Source organism: Dama dama, chromosome 14, assembly GCF_033118175.1.
Source record: "Dama dama isolate Ldn47 chromosome 14, ASM3311817v1, whole genome shotgun sequence".
Classification (NCBI taxonomy): Eukaryota; Metazoa; Chordata; class Mammalia; order Artiodactyla; family Cervidae; genus Dama; species Dama dama.
The window spans coordinates 26146397-26171360 of NC_083694.1; the positions used below are offsets into that span (position 1 = coordinate 26146397).

General features: G+C 46.1%; 2 protein-coding genes across 3 annotated transcripts in view; one reads left to right on the plus strand and one right to left on the minus strand.

Annotated features, from left to right (window-relative positions):
• The window catches only part of LBR (lamin B receptor), a 28709-nt gene extending 20907 nt beyond the window's left edge, over positions 1–7802 (minus strand). Inside the window, exons 1-3 of the mRNA XM_061160137.1 lie at positions 7672–7802; positions 2203–2381; positions 172–387 (exon numbers count right to left, since the gene is read on the minus strand). Of these exons, the coding sequence (XP_061016120.1) occupies positions 172–387; positions 2203–2367 (381 nt within the window). The 5' untranslated portion in view covers positions 2368–2381; positions 7672–7802. The remainder of the gene's footprint in view (positions 1–171; positions 388–2202; positions 2382–7671) is intronic.
• A 178-nt stretch (positions 7803–7980) lies between these two features.
• On the plus strand, positions 7981–11137 carry LOC133069060 (histone-lysine N-methyltransferase SETMAR-like). Of its 2 annotated transcripts, none has more exons than XR_009695769.1 (3): positions 7981–8133; positions 9866–9943; positions 10434–11137. XR_009695769.1 is itself a non-coding variant. In XM_061160138.1 (3 exons), exons 1-3 carry the CDS (start codon positions 8015–8017, stop codon positions 10752–10754), a joined length of 471 nt encoding a protein of 156 aa, XP_061016121.1. In that variant the 5' UTR covers positions 7981–8014; the 3' UTR covers positions 10755–11137. The 2 variants fall into 2 exon arrangements, 1 of the variants encoding a protein (XP_061016121.1); XM_061160138.1 differs by having other exon boundaries at positions 7981–8086.
• Positions 11138–24964: the final 13827 nt, after the last annotated feature.

Sequence of the window (24964 nt, forward strand, 5' to 3'; positions counted from 1 at the left end):
CCAAACATTCATTTTCTAACGTAACCTTTCCAAGTCATCACCTTAGATTTAATGTTTCCCTGACACTTTAATATTATTAACTGCAGATCACACGCGGACACATAAAGGGGAAGACGTGATCTGGGCAGACTAAACGCCGTGTGAGGCTGGAGGGCTCCCAAACACACGCACCAGCACCAGCGGAGTCAGCTTAACTTCCAACATGTCCTTCCTGGCTTCCTTCCTTGCTTCCTTCAGGTCAGCCTGGTACGACGCTGAGGCGGATCGGCGGGAACCTTTTGGGGGCCGGCCAGGGGACCGGGAGCGAGACCTCGAGCGGCTCCCCCGGCGTCTGGAGGGAGAACTAGAAGTCGAGCCACTTTTCTTTGGCCTGAAGGAGGTTAAAGGCTAGAGAGGGAGGAGAGGGCAGAGCTTCAGCGTTTAAGTCATAACACACGCAGACCCACACTGCAAGAAGGGAGCAATGGCGGAGATTGGCACCAATGCTTCTAAAGTCACTTCAGGAGCTCATGGGAGCAGAGCATCCATCCAATGAGGCCAATGACAACTGCGGCAATGACCCGTCTCTCCTGAGACCAAGGCAGCCTTTCCACTCCTAACTCGCCTTTGACAGTACTGCCATGAAATGCATATTCTAAATCAAGTAGCCGTATGTTGTCCCAATAACATATACAAGAGATACAATAACACTGACTCAGACTGAGACGGGAACTTCCCTGGCGGTCCAGTGGTTCAGACTTTGCCCCTTTCTGATTCAGGGGGTTTTGATCCCCAGTCGGGGAGTTAAGATCCCACATGCCTTGAGGCCAAAAAACCGTAACATAAACAGAAGCAATATGGTAACAAATTTGATAAAGACTTTTAAAAATGGTCCACATCAAAAAAAGAAAAGAAAATCTTTAAAGAAAAAAAAGACTGAGATGATGGGACAAAAGAAAACAGCACACAAACAATAATAAGAAAATCAGTCCCACGTTTCACTCCAAATAAAACACTATCAGATTTTTGAAAAAAGTCCAAGACTGGGTTACTTCGTAATGTTTTTACCCTGCCCTAACCTACTCCAAATGTTTCCAGGGATCTAGACCTCAAGGAAGGCAAACTACCTCCCAGTCCAAATCCCTCCCACCCACTTTGTGTGGCCCTGGAGCTGAGAATGGCTTTACAGTTCTTAAATGACGGCAAACAAACTCAAAAGAAGAATGAAACTTGGTGGCACATGAGGATTATCTGAAATTCAAAGTTCAGCATCTGTGAATAAAATCTCACTGAGACACTGCCACACCCAGACCTACTCTCACACTGTATGAACTACACGTCCCACAGTGCCTCAGACATCTGCAACCTGTCCTTTTACTCAAAACCGTCACAGACCACTGTCTACAGCACTTGAACTGTGGTCCATAGGCTGTGGGCTCGAGATGGGTTACTGATCTGAGACAAGGAATGAAATTGAGAAGTGGGTAGAAATTTTTATAGCATTTTGACCAAGTAATTTTACGTCTATTGAATCTGAGAATTAAAAGTCAAGGCTTTTATTTTGTACATTTTTTTTCCATTTGCCTAATAATTATGACATATTAATAAGTACTTATATACCATGGATCAGATATTTTCAAGCTCAGGTCTTCACCAGATAGGTTGAGAAGCCCTGGGCTCAAAACCAATTAACGTCACTCTCCTGATTAAATCTCAGTGTCTAGGATGAAGCCCAAACCCCTCCCGTTCTGGTTCCTTCGTAACCCTCCTCTGGCCCTTGTCCACCACACCCTTTCAGCACTGGTTGTCTGTGCCCACCCCCACCCAAGCCTTTTGCACACAACCCACCGTGGAAGCCCCTGGCCCCATCACCTGAGTTTCTCTATCTGTCCTCAGCACTCAGCTCTGAAAGCCTGCCCCAAAACCCCATGCCCTTCCCTATTCTTGTTATGCCCCAGTACCACCCAAGACAAACTGTTGCAGAGTGGCAGAGTGCCTTAAACCAGGGCCAGGGTGATCTACGTGTCTGACTTCAGCAGACTGGGAGCTTCTGAGGAACACAGCACCGTGCCTCATTCATACACTTCCAGAGCCAAAATCAGGACAGGACCCAAAAAAAGTAGGAGTGTGAGAGCCAGACCTGACTGTTCTAAGCTTAAAAACCACGCCTACCGTGATTTCCTAATTATTATAAGCATGGTCCATAAACCAAAGAGCGCTTACCTTGATATCACTCTCTCTCAATTCAAGTTCAGTTCCATCTTTGTATTTCACGTTGTAAAGCTGGGAGTTGCTGTCATGGCTCAGAATTTCTACTTCATAATAAAGCGAACTCCCAGGCCATCGACCTCTTACCACCTCACCGTCGGCAAATTTCCTACTTAGCATTTTCAAAAATCTGTCTGAATAGTTAAAAAAAAAAAAAAAGCGTCTGAACATATACACATTTGTCTTTTCTCACAGATTAAACACAAAAATACAGCTTTCCAAAATGTTTAACGGGTCAAGACTTTCGGGCTAGAGAAGCCTCTGGAGGAAAGAGTGTACAATTCCTGTTTTACAGTTGAAGCTTAAATATGTTAACTGTTTTGTCCAAGGCACAGAAAGAGACGACATGAAGTGGCAGAGCCAGGACATACAGGTTGTTCTCTCCTCCACAGCAGATTTCACTGGAAATCACTCTACACACAGCAGTGGCCCTGAGGACTAAATATGACAAAACATAAAGGCTCAAATGATTTGCACCATGGAAAACACTGCCCACCTACAGTGACCACGCTTCTCTAATTAGCGAGGCACAATCTCACAAAGGGCGCATATTTTCTGATTTATAAATCTACATAAACTGTAGTTCCCCCCTTATCCGAGAGGGATATATTCTAAGACCTCCAGGCATCCCCAATGGATGCCTGAAACCACAGACAGTACAGAGCCCCATATATACTATGGGGATATATACTATAGTCCCATATATACTACACATACATACCTATGATAAAGTTTAGTTTATAAATTAGGCACCACAAGAGATTAACAATAATAACTATTAATAGGACAAATATAGAACAACTGATCCTTGAGAGTCCCTTGGACTGCAAGGAGATCAAACCAGTCAATCCTAAAGGAAATCAACCCTGAATATTCACTGGAAGGACTGATGCTGAAGCTGAAGTTCCAAGACTTCGGCTACCTGATGCGAAGAACTCACTCATTTGAAAAGACCCTGATGCTGGGAAAGATTGAAGGTGGGAGAAGAGGATGACAGAGGACGAGATGGTTGGATGGCATCACCAGCTCAATGGATGTGAGTTTGAGCAAATTCCAGGAGATGGTGAAGGACAGGGATGTCTGGCGTGCTGCAGTCCACGGGGTTGCAAAGAGTCGGACACGACTGAGCAACTGAACAGCAACAACTTTAATAGAAGTTATATGAAAGTGGACGGTCTCTCAAAATATCTTATTGTACAAACTTAACGCCTTTTCCATCTTAACTAAGCACTTAATCGTGCACTATGGCTGATAGCTTTTGCAGTTTGAGGTACAAGAGCAAAATGGATGAATTTCTTTTTCCTTCTTAACAATTTCACAATAGATTTGTTCTCATCGTAGGTCTTAGCAACCTCAGCATATGATTCTTTTTCCTTTCCCTATTAAGCCAAGAATTTTCACCCCTTCACTTAAAAGAAACACTGTATGGCTTCTCTTTGGCATAATCTGAATTGCCAGCATCACTACCCTTGTGCTTTGGGGTATATATATATATATGTAAAACTGGGGTCACTTGAATGCAAGCACTGCGATACCTCAACAGCTGACCTGGTAACTAAGACAGCTACTAAGTGACTAATGGGGTGGATGCGCTGGACAAAGGACGATTGGACGATTCACATCCCAGGCTGGATGATGAGAGACGGCAAGAGATTTCATCACGCTACTCAGAATAGCGCACAATTTAAAAAGGCATGAACTGTTTATTTCTGGAATTTCCCATTTAATATTATTGAACCACAGGTGACCACAGGTAACTGAAACCTCAGAAAGTGAAACTATGGATAAAGAGGGATGACTGTAGTCTTTAAAGATGTAGGCTTTAAGGATGTATCATCTAATTTTAACAAATTACCTTTATTACAAACAGTAAACTATGACACAGACTAGGAAAATCAAGGTTGTATAATTAACATTATATAACCCACCAAGAGTGAGAAAAATAACTTCAAATCAAAAATGAAGAGCAAATTTGGGGTTTTCACAAATCTTTCAAGTCTTACAGCTGAAGTCTCAAATGTATACCAAGTAATTCTGCCAACCACATAACTAGGCCAGTATCCTAGCTCTTTTTTCAAATGCCTACAACAAACATCAACCTCCAGTTATAGCCTTTTCCAGTGAACCAAAGCACAGTCCATGAAGCCTGGTATAAGAACAACACCCTAAGAAACCACAAGCAATCTGCAGGAATTGCCACTTACATGAGACCTGTTTGCTACTTTTTTTCAAAACATCTACTGATTGCTGGGTGCCTCTAGCTCTTAGGTAGTAATAACTTCTCCCTCGATGGACCAGCAGATTCACATTTCCACAGGACAAAACCAGCTCCTCCTGACATCTCCAACACCAACTGAACAAGCTAGGCCCTCTGAAGAAGGCAGTACGAAAAATCTCTCCTTGCATCACCTTCATCCCCGAAATAGCCTCTGGGCATACAAATATACATTCCTCACTCGGCTCCAGTCAAGAGCTGATTACACAACAATACCAACATCTCAGAACTTCTGAAGACTCTCCAGAATTAAGGAAGGAGAAAGTCACATTATCACACCCCTCCTGAGAAAAAGTCTTTCCCAAGCATCACATTTCTTCCCTGTTAATCATCTGAGAGGCAAACTTCACAAGCTTCACTTGTTTAGATAGATAGGAGCTAGGTGGGTAGATGAAAGAAGACACAAAGACTTAGGTGGTGATTAGAGGATGTCAGTCCATTTGCATGTTAGGTACAAGACACCTACCTGAGATAGCATTACTGGGGTAATGAAGGGGTTTGGGCTGGGGGCGGGGCGGGGGAAGCAAGGACAAGGAGCCCAAATGCTCTGAGGGTGAAGTCCCACCTGGCTGAGAAGTCACGTGAGGGGAACTTGAAAAAAAGAAGGTGGTGGACACCTTGGGACCCGGAGGAGGGGCACAAAAAAGGAAGGTGACAACAGCAAGTTTTGCCTATTTCAACATTTAGCTCCAAGCCTCCAAACACTGAGAAAGAGGAAGGAAATGTGCCCTCTTCTCTCTTCTCTTATGCCCCTTCCTTCTTCTCAGACCCTTAAAATCAAACCTCTGTTATCAGTACTAGTTCTCTGATGTCAATTGACCAGGGTTGGCAGAAGGCAATCACATCTTTCTACATGAAGATGTTATTCAAGTTTCAAATAACTCTTTATTAACTTTTGAAACAGTCCCTCAGGAATTAAGGGCTGCATGTGTGTGTGCTAAGTCACTTCAGTAATGTACGACTCTGTGCGACCCATGGACTGTAGCCTGCCTCTATCCATGGGATTCTCCAGGCAAGAAGACTGTAGCGGGTTGCTATGCCCTTCTCCAGGGGATCTTCCCGACCCGGGGCTCGAACCCAGGTCTCTTATGTCCCCTGCATTGACAGGCAGGTTCTTTACCACTAGCGAAAATCCCTTGAGCAGATTCTGTCCCTTTTCGGAAATTTTATTGCACAGATACCACATACACAGTATCTATCCAATACTGGTCATAGGTCAATTCCAAAGAGGTTTTTGTGTTATCAATCAACTATTTGGGGTTAAAGAAATTAAGATATCTCCTGTATATCTGTTAGGTCTCTAAAATTAACTTTAAAAAAAGAACTAGGAATAGCAATCTTTCATATGGTGGTTGAAAAAGGAAAACAAAGGGGGGACAAACCAGCATTCTTCTCAGGAGACCGCTATCTCAAACACAAATGTTCCAAAAGATGAAACCACCACCATTATGACGGTACATCTCCACTTTGCAGGAGTATCGCACAGTGCATCACATCCTAACCCTGCAGGAGTAACTAGGCAGGTAGGGCAGAAAAGCCCCAGGACATTCATGCATGTCACCGCACCATCACTCAAAAGATAGGCATCCCTCAAAAGGGAGGTTTTAGCCAAGTATGTCTGCAAAGAAAGATTCTGTTTACTGAACACAATGACTTCATCCCCCCATTAGCAGTGGAAACATGGGGACCCTCAGGCTTTTCTCTATTAAGCCACATGCTTGCTAACTTCAGTGTCAGCTGGCACTGGAATCCTTACACATTTTGGCTCCAATATGTTACTGTTTATCATCACAACAGAATGTGCTATTCCCTGCTGATCACATCTTCGGTCTTTCTTCACTTTCCCAAATCAGTCTAAACATGGCAAAGAAAGGGAAGCGCAAATGAAGTCTCACGGCTTCCCTCTTCAACACCTGCACCCAAGGCTGGCCTACCCGGCAAAACCCAAACAGGAACCCCTGGCCTAGCTCCTGCCCCGGCCGCAGGGTACAGAAGAAACTGCCATCTTCCTGGTTGCACAGGCAGAATAGCCCCACTATCGTCCTAAGCAAAATAAAGAAGTGAAGGAGCAATAATTTCCCTCCTACTCACTCTTTCCCCTCCTCCCTAGACAGCTCTCAGAAACCAAACTTAAATTGGACTTGGTGCTCCATCTAAATTAGCGCACACACACACACACACATCCTTTCCTCCACGGCAGTTACAACGGTGTCTTTATAGATGTGCATGTATTTATTTGCAAGGTCGCTGAAGGCTGGGACCAGAAGCATGGGTCTAGCTGGGGTCCGGCCGGGTGCAGGCTCTTCCACACATCAGGTGAGCAAGTTCACTTGCTCCGGGCTGAACCCTTGAATCGTCCACGCGCTGTCCAATGTATCTACTGGGTCATTCTGAGTATCAACAGCCTGATTCCCGATCAGACCGCGTAGTTATTTTGGTGAACCGCCTGGAACCAGGCCCTTTGCAATCAGGAGCTTATTTTTTTTTTAAGCCTTAAAAAGATATATTAAAAAGAAAGGGGGGAAAAGGATCGAGCTTCAGCAGGAGCACGCAAACCTGCCTAACTACTCGTTTTTTGAGTGCGCAGAAATACTGGGCGGGGAATGCAATGCATGCAGCCAGCCGTGGAAGTCGCCAGAGACGGCCACGACCCTCCAGGTCAGTGATAACCACCGACAATTAAAGTCAACTTGGCAACCCCACTTCCCCGTCCGCCAGGCTGCCGCGCCTGTTCTGCCTACACAAGAGCTGGGCCCGCCAAGCCACCCCCGCTAATCTGTCAAAAAGGCGCTCGGAGCAGTCTTGGGAGGGCCGATGCTGCAGGGCGGGGACAAAGGCACCGGGGTGGATCACCCACCCACACATCCTCCCCAGCCAACATCATTTTACTCCGACGCGGCGCGTCCAAAATGGAGGGAAACGTCGGCAATTTAAAACCACAGCTTCATTTCCGCAGCTGGCCGGGCCGGGCGCACTTCGAGCCTCGCCAGCAGCCGCCCCGACCGACCCGGAGGAGAGGAGGGCGAAGCCGCCGCTCCACGCCAGGCGCCCCGGGACCCCTGCCCATCCGCCGCACCCTCCCCGCTGGCCTCCCCCAGATCCCTCGGAGACCGCGCTGCGGGGAGCGGGGCGGGGTTTCGGGAGCTCACCTGCTCGGTGATCCTGCGGGAACACGAACGGCTCCGGGAGAGTCGCGGAGCAGCAACCAGGCGGCGGTTCCGCGCGCGCGACACTGCCCGCTTTCGCGCTCTCGCGCCCCGCGGTCCCGCGGCCCGGGCGCGCGCATCCCCGACCCCGCCCTCCCCTCGCCCCGCCCCTCTGGTCAGCCTTCCCAGGGTTCCTATTGGCTCCTCGGTCTTTTGAATCATGCCCAGCGCTGTCGATTCGTCACGAGACGTGGCGCGTCCGCCCCGCCCCGCCCCACCCAGCTGCCTGACCAGTTCTGCGGGTGGCAGATCTGGGAGCATCGGCGCCAGGCTCGGCCCGAGAAGGATGTGTTTCCCCCGGCCTTATCTCACCCTCCAGACCCACGGACCGCGCGCTCTCCCCGCCCTTTCCCTCCCGGTACTCGCGCCTGTACAGTTGCCTGGCGATGCACAGCAGGGAAATTGGTGTGTGAAGTAGTTTGGCGAAAGAGATCGTAAAAAGCTGTAAAGAAAATAAATTTGCATAACGATCACTAAAGATCAACTTTCCGAGGCCGAAAGTACTTCTTGCTGAAACACTATTAGTGCTCTCCTTACTATGTTTAAACACACACACACACACACACACACACACACCTCTGGAAACCTTCCGGATAAGCAGTGGCTCCGAAGGCAATCTGGGGCTCCTTTGTCTTGGCGATGGCTGCATCTCGGTAGAAACTGACCTGGACTGTAGCTTGGGGGCAGTGGGGCTTGTGAGTGGATGTGGGGGTTGGTAAAGAATGCCCAGGGGTTCCCTACAACTCACATCGTTTTTATGACGGCTGCTGTAAGGAGGGGGTTCAACATTACGCGGATATAGTAGAAAATATTCATCAACGTGCGGCGTCGAACAGAAAATTATGTCCGTGTACGCTGAGATACCACTTGACGTGCACACCCGCAAGTCTAGTTTTACTTGGCCTCCAGAATGCTGAATCATTACACTGTTGACGACGAATCTGTTATGGATCCTAAACCTTTTTTTCTTTTTTTTTTCTCTCCAAGTTATCATTATTGGTTAGTTGGTTTCCTTCCTTTGAGGTCAAGAGTTTAAAGCAGTCCACTGAGGTTCCCCATTTTGCAGTGTGGTTTTAATCAAAGTATTTTTTTAACCCAACTACTAGGTTAATCTAACTTACTTTGTAAATTTAAGTGAATTTCTATTTTGGAAACACTGTCCATTAAATTATAATAAGTGGGCTTTACCATTTATAACCCAGCTTCTGGTGCAAGAGTGCTCATTTTCTCAGTTACAACTACAAAACACCCAGGTTTACTATTACAAAAAGAAGTAAAAAACAAATAACACATTGAGCTTTCTCTGTCTTTCACACCCAGTGTTGAATGAGTGGTGAATTTCCCGGTTTAGTGCTCAGAGAGTCATTTGTCATCCAGAGTTAGCCAGTTGCGGATTTTCAGAATATATAAAGTCACTTGGAGAGCTGTATCTTAGCACTGGTATTTCCCTGGCAGTTTAGTGGTAGACTCCAAGCTCCCTATGCAGGGGGCATGGATTCGATCTCTGATCCGGGAACTAACGTCCCAAATGAATGGTTCAACCAAAAAAAAAAAAAAAAGATTAAAGCATAACCAGTGGCTACGAGTGGCACAGTCCCTGTTCCCACTGACGAGGAAAATGAGTAATGGAGAAGCAAAGCCATTCAGCACTGCCACTAAAGCAGCCAAAAGACATACGTGGAGCCAGGAAGGCTTAGATATGAAATACAAGAAATATGATGTCTTCTAATGTGCCCATTATTTGGCTCTGCTTCCCAAAGGACCTGGGCTATCAGGTCTGATACATGTCTTTCAGGATATACGTCTAGATATAATTTCCCATGGCATGAAGAAGTACAGCCAGACTCATCTGGTAATGTTCATAACAAACTTTTATGCACTGTGAGCTGCAGAAAGCCTTCTTTCATAAAGTAAAAGAATTCCAAGAGCTGTCTGATAAAAACACATTTTTACCAATGTTGTTTGACCTGATTGGCTTGTATTCACATAGCTATGGAGTTCGTGATTAGCATGATGAAATAATTAGGTTAGTCTTGAGACAATTTTTTCTTTCATTTTTATTTGAAGAACTTACATTTATGTATATTTGCAACTCTTACTTATCCTCCTCCTTTTTTTTTTAATATTTATCTATCAGAGGCCAGAAGGAGAGACTTTCAGTACATGGACCCAAGTATACTGCTATCCTCAGCTTCAGTGGAAGAATTTAAAAGAGGTAAGGCTAGTGAGAGAGAAAGAAAAGAAGAGGCAGGCGTTGGTGTAATAATCATAGTAACTAGTTTTATTTATTAAGTTCTGTCCTCTGCCTCCTGCTGCTCTAAGGACTTTTTGTATCTTCATTTATTTCACTTGACTCTCAAGACATCGCTGGGCCAGGAACACCACGTGGCCCTATGAGTCAGTGTGAATTTCATTTCTAACACTCACTTTCAGTCCTCTCCCAGCCTGTTCTCAAAGCCTTGATTTCCTCATCTGTAAAGTGGGGATAATAAGTGTACCTGTTCTACAAGGTGATTGTGAGGATTAAATGCAGTTATATTAGGGTGGTGCAAAAGTAATTGTGGTTTTGCATTGTTGAAATTTGCTGTTTGATATTGGAATCCATTCTTAAATGTGGTTATGTTATACATCATTTTAATGCACAATTCTTGCTTTATGCTTCTTTGCTAATGACATTACTTGCTATTTATTTATATTTATTTTAGACGAGGGAAATGATATTAGACAAAAACCAAACTCAAGCGATTTTCTTGTTTGAGTTCAAAATGGGTTGTAAAGCAGCAGAGAAATCTCTCAGCATCAGCAACGCATTTGGCCCAGGAACTGCTAACAAACGTACAGCGCAGTGGTGGTTCAAGAAATTTTACAAAGGAAATGAGAGTCTTGAAGATGAGCAGCTCAGTGGCGGGCCATTAGAAGTTGACAGTGACCAAATGAGAGGATCACTGAAGCTGATCCTCGTACAACTACACAAGAAGTCGCCAAGGAACTTAACCCTGACCATTCTACAGTCATTTGGCATTTGAAGTAAATTGGAAAGCTAAGAAAGCTCATTAAGTGGGTGCCTCATGAGCTGACCAAAAATCAGAAAAATCGTCATTTTGAAGTGTCATCTTCTCTTACTCTACACAACAACAGCAAACCATTTCTCCTTCCAATTGTGACATGTGACAAAAGCGGATTTTATACAACAGCTGGTGACGACCAGCTCAGTGGTTGGACTGAGAAAAAGTTCCAGAGCCAAACTTGCACCAAAAAGTAGTCATGGTCACTGTTTAGTGGTCTACTATCAGTCTCATCCACTACAGCTTTCTCAGTCCCAGTGAAACCATTACATCTGAAGTATGCTTAGCAAATTCATGAGATGTATCAAAAACTGAAATGCCTGCAGCTGGCATTGGTCAACAGAATGGGCCCAGTTCTCGATGACAATGTCCAATCGCAAGTTGCACAACCAATGCTTCAAAAACTGAATGAACTGTGCTATGGAGTTTTACCTTGTTCATCTGCCATATTCACCTGACCTCTTGCCAACTTACTGTCACTTCTTCAAGGATCTCGACAGCTTTTTGCAGAGTAAATGCTCCCACAACAAGCAGGAGGCAGAAAATGCTTTTTCTAAGAATTCATCAAATCCCAAAGTATGGACTTTTTATGCTATAGAAATAAACAAACTTATTTCTTATTGGCAAAATGTGTTGATTGTAATGATTCCTATTTTGAATAGCAAAGATGTTTTTAAGCCTAGTTATGATTTAAAATTCACGATCCAAAACTGCCATTGCTTTCATACCAACCTAATACATATTGGAAGGTATAGCAGCCAACAACTCTCATTACAGCTGTATTTCAAGTTCTTGGTCAGCATTTTTAATCAATTGTAAATAGATTAACTGGTGTTGTCAATAGCATAGGTGTCAATACCTTTTTGATGCATTTTTTGTTTTTTTTCTAAGTACCTAAATCCTTTGAATCCTCCTTTAGCATAGATTGGCTTCATTCATGGCTCAATAGAGAACTCACCTGCAATGCAGGAGACCCAGGTTCAATCCTTGGGTTGGGAAGATCCCCTGGAGAAGAATATGGCAACCCACTCCAGTATTCTTGCCTGGAGAATCCCATGGACAGAGGAGCCTGGTGGGTTACAGTCCATGGGGTTGCAAAGAGGCAGACATAGCTGAGCAACTAACACTTTCACTTTCATAGTATAGATTAACTGGTGTTTTCAGTAGCATATGTGTCAATACATTTTTCATGCATTTTTGTTTTTTATCTAAGTATCTAATCCTTTGAATCCTCCTGTAGTTGCTAGTTTATTAAATATAAGACTGCTGTATCTTCAGTCTTTTGGTCTATACTATTCTAAGTGAAAAATCTAACTCACTCACTGGATTTAATTTTTTTAACATTTAATTACTTATTTGGCTGCACCAGGTCTTAGCTGCAGCACGCAGAATCTTTGATCTTCATTGCAGCACATGAGATCCTTAGTTGCTGCATTTGAACTGTTAGTTGCAGTACATGGGATCTAGTTCCTTGACTCACAATAGAACCCAGGCCCTCTGCATTGGAGCACGGAATCTTCGCCACTGGACCATTAGGGAAGTCCCAGATTTAATCTTAAAACTTAAAGATCCTTTGTTCAGAAACTAATTATTATTCAAACATTTTGTTTTTAACATTTGCTGATTAATAACCTTTTAAAATTAGCATAAAATTTGCATGGGTGTGTTGGGGGTCCTGAATTATTTTTCTGCAGGAAAAAGTTCATACTTCATAGTATGACATACAGGAAAGGGCTTCAGAAACTTGCCCTCATAGATCTTTGCACCAGGGTGGGCTCCCTCTGTCCCTTTTTATGCCTATCTGAACTTTCCCACCCACTTCACCCTCCATTTCTACAAAATTTCTAATGGGGCCATGGTCACATTGCTTGAATGCCTTCTCCCTTTTTCTGAGAATGGCCTTCTTGCTCATCCTCAGCAAAGCTTCCCCCATCTCTCTGCCCGCATGGCACTTCCCACATATGCCTGTCACTGCCTTGCTATGTGATGGGCATCCTGGAAGGCAGGAATCATATTTTATTTCTCTTTGTGTCTCACCCCATCAAAGAAATGACTTGTTAGCTAATTATGAAACTGTGTCATCTATGTTTCTCCAAAAGCCAAACTAAGTAAATTCTCTCCCTCTTGGGCTAGTAACTGAGATTCTTCTGAGGCTAGGTTAAGGGAAGAGGCAATGGAACTTTCACTGGCACTAACTGCTCCCATTAAGCAAGGTAGATGAGAGAGCTTTCTGCCTTAGAAGCACACCTCAGCTGCCCTCCCCTCCATGTCTCCCTTGCCCCCAGCCACTGGCCCAGCTTCTTAGCACCAATACTCACTCTGCTGACCATTCTTCCCTCTGCCTTGGTCTCAATCTCTGAGCCCTTATCCGTCTTAATCCAGAATATGTTTCTATTAAGAACCTATTGGATGCTTCACATGGGGTTTAGACATAACCCAGACACGTGGTTTGTGTTGGCACAGTGGTTAAACTGTAAATCCCTGAGAGCAGCCTTCCACCCCTGCCTCCCACCCAGAGTATGTCTGGGGCAGACTGGGGGCTCCAGTGTGGGACAGAGTGTATTTGTTTGTGTTATATGTATTTGCCACGTTGCTTCACTTCCGGCCAAAGCTAAGCCTAAGCTCATCAGTGCTAATGTCCAGCACTTGCACTTCTCTTCAGTGATTGCTCCAACCCTATCACTAAAACTGTTCCACAACCTTTAGGAAAAGTGGGGGGCACCTGCAGTTGGCATCTGGGTGGTGGAGAAAGGGATATCATGGAGAGGGGACTAATGTCTAATGAGAACCTGCAGTGCGGAGAGCACTTCCATTTCTTATCCTTTTTTTTTTTTAATTTGTCTGCCCCGGGTCTTAGTTACAGCACACGGGATCTTCATTGCATCATACAGATCTTTGATTGTGGTGCACGGACTCTCTCTAGTTGTAGTGCGTGGGCTCAGTAGCTCCATAGCATGTGGGATATTAGTTCCCTGACCAGAGATAAAACCAGAGTCCCCTGTATTGTAAAGCAGATTCTTAACCATTGGACCATCAGGGAAGTCCCCTCCTTATCTTATTTATGACTCAAGCCAACTCAATGAAATAGTTATCCTTATCCCCATCTTTAGGATAAAGAAATAGACTCAGGTCGACAAACATGCCAAGGCACATCCAGCAAATAAGTGCTGGAGTGAAAATTCTAACCCAGATCTAAAGATTCCAAAGCGTCCACCCTTTCTTCTGCCTGAGCCCCCCTGGTTCCTGGGGCAGTCTTCTGGTTCTCCTGGCCATTAACTTCTAATTGTTAACTGCCCCCACTGTCAAATCAGCTAGAGGCTTCCCAGGCTGATCAGAATACAGCTCGTGGGCTTTTTGTCTACCTTTTGAAGACACAGAACCTTTGTGACTGTGCTCCTCTGAGTACACCTGGCATGCAAACTGGCCCTCACTTCCACCTTTGATCCTTTGCTCCTCGACTCGCAATTCCTATGCCCTAATTCTGCAGGCTTGCCTGAATGCCTTTCCCCCTAGGGGCTGTCTTAGAAGATTCACTTTACCCCTGTAATTTTTTTCTTTTTTTTTTAAGTATCACTGTACTTGTACTCCTGCAGTGCAGGAGACCTAGGTTCGATCCCTGGGTCAGAAAGATCCCCTGGAGAAGGGAGTGGCTACCCACTCCAGTATTCTTGCCTGGAGAATCCCATGGACAGAGGAGCCAGGTGGGCTACAGTCCATGGGGTCGCAAAGAGTCGGACATGGCTGAGCGACTAAGCACAGCACACAGCCAGCGCAATTAAATCTGCTTAAAACATGTTTGAGGGGGACTTCCCTGGTAGTCCTGTGGCTAAGAATAGGCCTTCCAGTGCAGGGGATGTGGGTTCCATCCCTTCTTGGGGAACTAGATCCCACCACATGCCCACAGGGCAACTAAGACCACCCCATCCAGTCTAGAGCGCCTGTACCACAACTAGACACCCACCATGGCCAAATAAATATTGATAAGTAAATATTTTTTTTAAAGTTTGAGGGAGATGATATAAAATACCTGAGATGAATGTTTAAAATCAGATTTGCATAATTCTTTTAAATGTCTTCATTTTACTTAAGTAAGTGCATCCTAATTGATTGTACAACCTAAAGCCTGTTTGAAGTACAATAGTGTATTATTTTATTCTGAACACACACCTGCATAAATGACTATATATCTGACTATTATGTCTATTAAAACAGGGGACTTCCCTGGTGGTTCAGTGGTTAAAACTTCACTTTCCAATGCGCTGGGTGCAGGTTCAATCCCTGGTAGGGGAACTAAGATCCTACATGCCTCAAGAACCCCCCCAAAAAATCAAAACGTAAAACAGAAGTAATGTTGTAACAAATTCAATAAAGACTTTTAAAATGGTCCACATTAAAATAAAAATGGATGAAATGTAATTGCAACATAGATGTATTTGAAAGTTGTGCAGAGACAGCCTGAATAGCCATTCAAGAACTCTAAATATTATTTGACATGAGTAGTTTGGCAGAAAAAGAATGCATCATCATACTAAGTTACTTAAGATATTTCTTTGCTTGTTTATGTTTGATACAAAAGACTATGATCACACAAATAACCACCTCTATAGCAAAGCAGGTCATGGTACTCTGAACTCTGAATCTTCCCCAGGGTAAGCCTCATTGTGAAACAAAATGCCATTTTTGCCTATATGAGTATAGTTTTTACATACTTAGATTTCTGAAATCTCAGTAATCTCAAAAACCTTTTGTCTATGTAATGTAAAAAAGAAAGGATTACCTTGGACCATTCAGAATCATCCCACTTGTAAAGTAACAAAAGTACAAGATTATAAGCCTTCCCATAGCATTGGAAGTGGAAGTAAAAGTCACTCAGTCCTGTCCGACTCTTTGCGACCCCATGGACTACATAGTCCATGCATTTCTCCAGACCAGAATACTGGAGTGGGTAGCCTTTCCCTTTTCCAGGGGATCTTCCCTACCCAGGGTTCGAACCCAGGTCTCCTGCATTGTAGGTGGATTCTTTACTAGCTGAGCCACAAGGGAAGCCCTCCCATAGCATCAACCTTCCAAATAGCATTATAGCAGCACCCATTAAAAATGTTATTTCTACAAATATACAGCCCTCTTTTTATTTTAATTTCCACTTCTTTTTCCTGTTTTACTTTCTGTGATGTTCTTTGTGTTCATTCTCCTTGCACTTCCGTAAGTCACGGCCAAGACACCCATCCTGAACAGAGGGGCGATGCTCCCATTTTTCTGGGAATCACCTCCCACCAGCCAAGGCAGGCTACTCAGATCCCTTTACGTTCATTTTTTTTAATTGTCTGTGTTTTAAACATGCTTTTGCTTCCCTTATGCCTACTAGACAATGTATATGCCTGTGAAAAAGTCCCAGAGTGCTGACCATGAATTTAATGGTATGCCCTTCTTAATGTTCTCAAATCATAGTCAAATTAGGCAATTCCTATTTCTTATTACATCCAAAAGGGCATTGAAAATTCTTTGCTTCACTAATAGTAATCAGTAATATTTATAAATACTACCGATTTTTTTGCTTCTTTTTCTAATTGTGGTAAAATATGTATAACATAAAATGTTTCCTCTTAACCATTTTTAAGTGTGCGGTTCAGTAGCATTAAGTACATTCACACTACTGTACACCCATCATCACCGTTCAGCTTGATAACTTATGGTGAACGGTGAACAGTGCTGCCGTATTCGTGGTCTCTGAAGAAGATTTAACTCCAGGAACGAAGACAGTCTCAGTCACTCTGTGCTTTGTGTAGATTTTATTTAAAGTGAAAGTGACAGAAAAAGCTTCTGACATAGACATCACAAGGAGGAAGGAGAGTATCCACTTCACTAGATTAGGTCTTATATACTTCTTGACTAGCTGCTGAGATAAAAAAAAAATACCTCAAGGCTGTGAGAATTTCGCCCAGACCCTTTCTCGTAACACACATCCAGGGATGACATCAGCACGAGATTAGCCAGAAGGAACAGGTTAACCCAAAGCTCTAGGCTGTGGAAGTTTTACCCAGGCCTTCTTCCATAACATTCTTCCAAAGCTCAAAAAAAGGTATGTCCTTGAATAAGAGATACTGCTGCCTACAAGGCCTAGTTGTCTAAGGCAAAAGAATATGAAAAAGAAAGAATGTTTACCTCCTCCTTAAAGGGGACTTAGGCTTGGACTCCTTATCAACCTGCCTAAATTAACTCTCTCAGTCTCCAGAACTTTTTTCATCTTCCCAAATGGAAATTCTGTACCCATTAAATAATTATTTCCCCCTTCGCCAGTCCCTGCAACCATTATTCTACTTTCTGTCTCCATTAATCTGTCTATTCTATATGCCTCATATAAGTGGATTCCCAAAGCATGTGTCCTTTTGTGACTGGCTTATTTCACTTAGAATAATGTCCTCAAGGCTCATCCACATTATAGCATATGTCAGAATTGGTTACCTTTTTAAGATTGAATGATTTTCCATTGTATGTATATACCACACTTTGTTTACCAGTTCACTCATCAATGGACTCCTGAGTTGCTTCCATCTTTTGACTATTGTGAATATTTTTGCTCTGTATTTGGGTATAGAAGTATACGACTTCCTCCTTTAAGTTTTGGGATTCCCAGATGGTACTAGTGGTAAAGAACCTGCCTGCCAATGCAGGAGGCTTAAGAGACATGCATTTGATCCTTGATTCAGGAAGATCCCCTGGAGGAGGGCATGGCAACCCACTCCAGTATTTTGCCTGGAGAATCCCATGGACAGAGGATCCTGGTGGGCTACAGTCCATGGGATCGCAAAGAGTCGGACACGACTGAAGTGACTTAGTACACATACACATATCCAGAAGTAAAATTACTGGATCATATGGTAATTCTATGTTAAATTTTTTCAGGAACCTCCATGTAGTTTTCCATAGCATCTGCCATGTCTTCTACCTTTAGGTAGATTTTGCAAGGACTACTTGCTGAATTCACACCAGTGCCTTTGAGATCTTACCCACAGGTTGGTGTCCACTGAGGACTGATGATCAGAGGCTCTGGGAAGAAAGTGCTCACCTCTGGTAGAGTAGGGCCGACCTGGGGCATGGCACATCCCAGGTTCAGCAATCCAACTTGAGCGCTCCTGAAAATCATGTGACCATCGATGCCCATGGCGCCGTGAACTTGCTTTGTCATCTGGCCACAGGCTCAGGAGTGTTTCATGACAAGTTTCACTCCTTGTCGGTAAGATTTGGATTATTTTCAATGTTTGCTCCTGTTGTGCATGTGCCAAATGTTAGAAATTCTAGATACACTTAATTAATAATTAATGACATCCCTGAGCTCCCTCTACTGGCTCTGCCTCAACCAGCTGTGGCAGGGGAGAATTCTGCTTCTATTTCTTCCAAGAAAAGGTCAATTTATAATCCGCAAACCAAGAGGATGGAGCAAAAAAAAAAAGAGGATGGAGCAGAGGATGTTTAAAAAGTAGCTAGAACTTGATGGACTGCCAGGGTCACTTTCAAGACAGAAGTCTGGATTGTCTGTGCCATTCTTGGCAAGGGGAGGTGGTGCACAGTCTAGGAACCCTTCTAGAACCTTGTCACCATGGACAGATGAAACCGAAAGCAACGGGGCTGGAAAGTTTTCGACTTGTGATGCACTTAAGGAGTTCAGAGAGAATAAAAAAATATCTGACTCCCTTTGTTGCCTGTTTGAAGTTTCTTAATAGGAAGAACAAAAAAGGCTTAAATCACATGAGAATCACTCCAGCATGACAGGGCCTGAAGATTCCACCTTGGTCCCAAGGTGGAGGAAAGGGCGCTCCATCAAGATGCTCCTGGGGACTTCCCTATGGTCCAGTGGTTAAGAATCCGCCTGCCAGTGCAGGGGACATGGGTTTGATCTCTGGTCTGGGAAAATTCCACTTGCCTCGGGGCAAGCTGTAGGTGTGCGCCACAAGTACTAAAGCCTGTGCTCCCTAGAGCCTGTGCCCCACAATAAGAGAAGTCACTGCAGTGAGAAGCCCGTGCACCACAACTAGAGAACAGCCCCCACTCGCTGCTACTAGAAAAAGCCCTCTTGCAGCCATGAGGGCTCAGTGTAGCCAAAAATTAATTGAGTAAATAAATAATAAATTTTTTTTAAAAGATATTTTGGGAAGCACTGCAGACAGTCCCCAGCCTAGACTGGCCAGAGCCCTCGGAGGGCTGTCAAGTATAGATGGAAGGCTGTCAAGTGTAGAGGGAAGGCGGTCAGGTGTAGATGGAGGGCAGTCAGGTGTAGATGTGACCCGGCGCAGCCAGCAGAAGGGCTTGTCTTAGCTAACAAAGACTTAATGCTACATGTCCTTCACTCATAACTGGTTTCATCACATGTCACTCAGCATGATGTGTTTGCTGACCTCTAACTCCAAACTGAGGATGGGCACTGTTTCATCATCTTAGTGGTCTTTGCGTTCTAGCCATGATACAGGTCCATGGTTTTTTGAATGGATAAACAAAAGTGGATGAAAAAAAAAAAAAACACTTGGAACAAAAAAGAGTAAGAAAGAATAAGAAGAACAGAGAAAGAAAATGTACCATTACATTTTCTCTGTGGTTGCTATAGTGACATGGTCCTACCAGCTCAGAGAGTTTCCAGACTCTCGGGGTCTGCCCAGGTCACTATCCAGTGGTGCTGCCCCTTACCATAGAGCACCCTCACTACAGAGGGGAGGAAGGTGACAGGGTGCTAGCTGAGTGCAAGGTCACCCACAGAAGTGTTCCGCAGTAGGGGTGGGGGTCGTATACCCTGGCATGATTAATTTAAAGGACATACGGGAGGCAAGAAAAGAATAAGGAAATTCGTGGAGTTAGGTCAATGCTTGGACCCACCCTCTGTCCTGCACACAGAAATGCGGCAGCTCACCACAGGCCAGCCAGTGTCTGGGACTACAAAGATACGTACAAGATCTACCTGACCCTCATTAAAACTCTGCTAGGTGCCAGCATCTGGTGTGCAGATAGCTCTATTAATCCTTCCAAAAATCCTGTGAAGGGGAAATGGTATACCCATATTGCAGGTGAAGAAACTGGGAAAGGGGTTAACTGACTTGCCAGGTTGACAGAGGGAGTAAGTGGCGCGGCTGGGAAGAGAGACAAAGGCTGTCTCACTTGGAGCCCATGGTGACTTATGAGGGGCCAAGAGAGGCCAGCCAAGAGCAGCTGAAATCCCAACTGGTTTCCAGAGATTTGGGACAGGAAACAAGATGTCCTTGGTGGTAAGTCTGTTCCACCCCTCAAAACCGGTAATTATATACCCAGGGAGGGTGGTGGCTTGATGTGTGGGTGTTGGCTCATGAACTGTAGGCACCAGGAAAGCTAGGACTTGTCATGTGATCTCGTTATCTGCACCATTTGCTGGCAACTGGAGCTGGGCATGGGCTTCCTTGGTGGCTCAGTGATAAAGAATCCACCTGCCAATGCAGGAAATTTGGGTCCGATCCCTGAGATGGGAAGATCCCCAGGAGAAGGAAATGGCAACCCACTCCAGTACTCTTGCCTGGGAAATCCCATAGACAGAGGAGCCTGGCGGTCTACAGTCCATGGGGTCCCAAAGAGTAAGACACAACTTAGCAGCTAAACAACAAGAAAAAGGGCCGTGCACAGTACGCTGAACACACCCAATCAGTTGCCTGCTGTTCGGCACAGCTGTATTTTTAGGCTGTGCTCTCTGTAACAACAAACACCCAGCCCCCTGCAGGGTTATTTGATGTCACAAAAACCCAGCCTTCAACCTTTCCCTGTCTGCTTCTATCAGAAGTTCCTTCTCTTACAGCTCCCCTGGGAGCCTCAGCTACACCACCAGGAGAAAAAAAGAAATGCAAGAGATAAAAGATCAACATCTTTATGCCTAAGTGTAGAGTTAATCCATATTGCATTCCTAAAGTCTGGAGTTTGTGAGACTGGCTGGGATTTGTTACATAACTAATTGCAGTTTGTTCTGAAGTTCAGGCAATCCTGAGTTGGTGCCCAGGCTAGAGTGTCCGCCTCAGAGAGTCACCCAGCTATTGTTCGGGACTTGCTTTTGACTTCACGTCCTGGAGTAAAAGGTCGTTGCAGACCCAACACGTGAGCAGGAAGTGGGCAGGGCTTGCTGCCCTGCCTGGTGGTTCAGGAAAGAAGAGAGAGAAGTCATAACCTCTGTGGTTTGGAGGGCGTTGCAACATGAAAAACCAGAAGCTTATCTTCGAGGCTGACGGGTCGAAGTTGGCAGTGAAGTGGAGCCTTTACTGTTGGCACCTTAGGAACAGAGCCAGCCTTTACCCTCCCGAGAAGCACCCAGGTCCTGGCAGCTGGTAGAACCATAAACCTTTGGAAAGAGTCACCGAAATGTAATCCTGTCGTCAGAACAACCAGAAGAGTGTTTACAAGAATGCAATTTGATGTTTTTTAATAATTTGCTTTTCTGTAAAAACTAAGTCCTCCCTATGGTTTGACTTGAATGAGAAGCACATGGGGCAGTGGCGATAAGAATGGAGGAAACATGGGTACCCCAGCCCCTCCCCACATGCATGTCAGGGTGCAGCCTGCCTGTTTAAGCCTGTGGATCTGCTTAATCTTGAAAACCTGTCAGATAGTCTCACAGATGGTCGAAAATTGCCACCTGGATCTGTGCCATCCCAAATGCTTAAAAAGTACTGCCTAAGGGCTAGCCAGGAAAACTAGAAAACTAGTTGCTAGAAAACTGCTTGAGAAGAGACCGCAGAGTTTCAGTGAGGACATCCCAATTAAGGATAAAAACACTGAAGTTTGATGGAATGGGACATCGTGATGGAGCCACAAGAGATATACTTGATGACAGTCACATCGAAGGCATTCTGAGGACACAGACAGGGTGAACCTCACTGGCTTCCAAAACCTCAGGGACCATCAAGAGGGAGAGAGCACAGCCTCCCTAAAGCCCTCGGCCTGCCCCCCGTGGCACCTGGCTCAGCAAGTAAATGAGACTCGAAAATGGAGACTGGGAGTGGCTCTGCCACGCTTGCTCGAGAAACCGTCTGAGTGTCATCTGTCAACCGAGTTCCTCCCAAGGTTCTCATACACCTCTAACTAGTTTCCAAGCGCACCCCCAAGGCAGACTATGATGCTGCTGGTTCCCAGTGAGAAGCTGTTACAGGCCGGTGTCCGTGGAGGACTGGCAGAGGCTGTGTCACCTGTCCAGACTTCTGTCCCCCAGGTGAATGGCAGAGTCACTTTGATCTTAATTAGCATTTGGGATATTAATATAAACACCCGCCTCCCAGGACAGGGAGTCAGCCAGCCCAGGCAAAGCCCCGGGAGGTGGAGTTCTCAGGGGTTGGGAGTAGGCTGGCCTCTGAAGGCCACACGGAGCTCTCCAATGAGCCAGGGTCACAGCTCACGTCTGCCCAGCCACCCCAGATGTTTCCCGGAAGCCCCCTCCTGGTTTTGGCCTGCCTGGCTCTGTTTGGTTTCTGAGAACAAAGAGAAGAGGTGGGGGTGAGGCGGGGGGGCAGGGCTGAGACACGCAGGAAAGCCACTGCTGGCTAGGTTAGCACATGTGCTAGGTTAGCACAGCTCCCAGAGCTCCAGGAAGACAGTGCCATTTTGCATGGAGTGGAGAGAACATTCTGATACACGGGGAGGGCACTATGTCTGCAGAGACCCTAGTTCCCAACTTTTAGTTCCCATGAGTTTCCCAACCAACGTCTTAGCACGCGTGCTAAGACACTTCAGTCGTGTCTGACTCTGTGTGACCCTATGGACTGTAGCCTGCCAGGCTCCTTCGTCCCTGGGATTCTCCAGGCATGAATTCTGGAGTGGGTTGCCATGTCCTCCTCCAAAGGGTCTTTCCAACCCAGGGATTGAAAGCACATCTCTTAGGTCTCCTGCATTGGCAGACGGGTTCTTTACCACCTGGGAAGCCCTCCCAACCTTTGGCTTATGGCCAAAGGGAATTCTCTGGGGGGCGGGGAGGTTTGGGTGCAAGGGAACTGGTGAGCAAAGGGGCGTTTGCCTCAGGGGCCCTTGCTCTTCCCCTGGGAGCCCCTCTTTGGGCCTAGGCTCCCATCTAGACAGACACCGGGTCTGTCACAGCCACAAGCCCTGGTTGTTCTGTGCTTTCCTTGGAAGTGCCCCCTGCCAAGTTGTTCCTGGAGCACTTGGGAAATGCCCCTTCCCATGGGCAGCATTTATCCTGTAATTAAAAGGCTGCTTTTCAAAGACACTTGTAATGATCCAAAATGCTGCCAGAAAGAAAATGATATAGTTGGCACCCCTGAGGCACTGCGTGGGGGCCCAGCTGCACAGTGTCTGGCGTGGTGGTCAGCCCACAACAAAGGGTACATCCGCCCCAGGACGTGGAGAAGGGGCTTGGGGGTCTTGCAGAGACTCATTTAGGACAACACCCTATGCAAGGGCTGGCCGCAGGGCAGTGGGAGAGGCAGTGGGGCCCAGAGGGGGACGTCCGAGTCTGACTCAGCAAGTAGTGGGAGGGCATCCCGCAAGCCGCCCCCTGAACGGAGGGGGAAGGACTCCTACTGGGCTTGGTGTTTAGAACAGGGAGAGGCCCCTTTGCTCTCTCTGCCCTCTCTGCTTTTCCTTCATTCCTCATCACCCCATCTCCACCACCTCCACTGAGTCTGCCTTCGTGCTTGCATGCTAAGTCTCTTCAGTTGTGTCTGACTCCTTGAGACCCCATGGACCGTAGCCTGCCAGGCTTCTCTGTCCATGGGATTCTCCAGGCGAGAATACTGGAGTGGGTTGCCATTTCCTCCAGGGGACCCTGATCCCTGCCCTCCCAGGACCCAGGGTCTCCCTGGGGCTGTGGGGCATCTCCACTTCCCCTCCCTTATCTGCTGCCCTCTGGTCTGGCCCTGACCTCCCTCCTCAGATTAGGGGTTGGTCTGGACCCGAGCACACACCAGGGTGAAGTGGCAGGCAGTCACCACTGGCCAGTCTGTCCTTCTTTCCTTTCTTATCCAAGGATTCGAAGCAGTACCCACGATAGTGGGGCTTCGACCCAGTATTCAAAACACCACCAAGACTTCCTCAGTGGTCTAGTGGCTAAGACTCAGTATTCCCAATGCACCTCCTTCTACTCCTCCATCTTCCTCCTTATTGCTTTTTTATTTTTTGATAGAGAAGGGAAACACTCCACTTTTTCAATCCAATTAAAGAGCCACCTGTAGGCCACCTCCTGGGCTGGGCTCACCAGTTGAGCTCACAAGGTGAGGAAGAATTCACCCTTGTCCCCTGCAGAATCTGCCCTCTCGAGTGAGGTCAGCAGGGGAGAGGGAAGGTGGGGTGCAAGTGCCCGACCGCAGGGCATGTACAGCTCAGGGCACAGCATACCCATCTCACCTGGACCTGTCTCCATCCTGCCCTCAGCCCACAGAGGACTCTAGGGGAGGAGGAGACTGCGGGATCCCTGCACAACTGCTTCCCAAGCTCGAGCACCGGGCTCTGTGAGCAGGTGACTTGGGACTCTCTACCTGCCCCCTGCCTTTCCAGGAATCTCGTTACCCCTCTGGGGCCTTGCATCTGGGTCCTTCAATGTCTATATTTACAATTTACAGATGAGGACAGTCAGATTCAAAGAGGTGGAGTGGCGTGCCCAAGTTCACACAGTTGGAAGGCTGCAGAGCCAGGACTCAGCCCTCCTGCCTTCAGCGAGCCTGGCCTCCCAGTTATGCAGTGCTGTCCCGGCCACAGGGAGAGGGCTCATGGGCTGGGGACACGCCATCAGGGTGACAGGGGCAGGCGGTATTCGAGGCGGGCCTTGAGGGATCAGCAGGATTTCAGAAGGGGCAGAAAAGGTGGGAAGAGGGCAGAGGGCACAGAGAGAGTGAGTTAAGGAGACAGGGAGTGCAGGCCAGGCCCCCAGGGAAGGCTGATGGTCCAGGAGGAGCCCCAGGCATCCTAGAAGGCAGTCCTTGTGTCTGACCTGCTAGCACCCCCTGAGGCAGGACAAGCTCCTGATCCTTATTTTCATTCCTCACCATTATTCAGTGCAACTCCAGCTTTACCAGTGGTACCAGCCAAAGCCTTGGGCTTTACATGAGATGAAGGTCACAGTGGCCCATATAACCTCACTCTGCAACATCGCTATGGACAGAGGACCGCTCTGAACTGTCTGTACAATAAGGACTTTTGCAGCAAATTGCAAAAAGAAAAAAGGT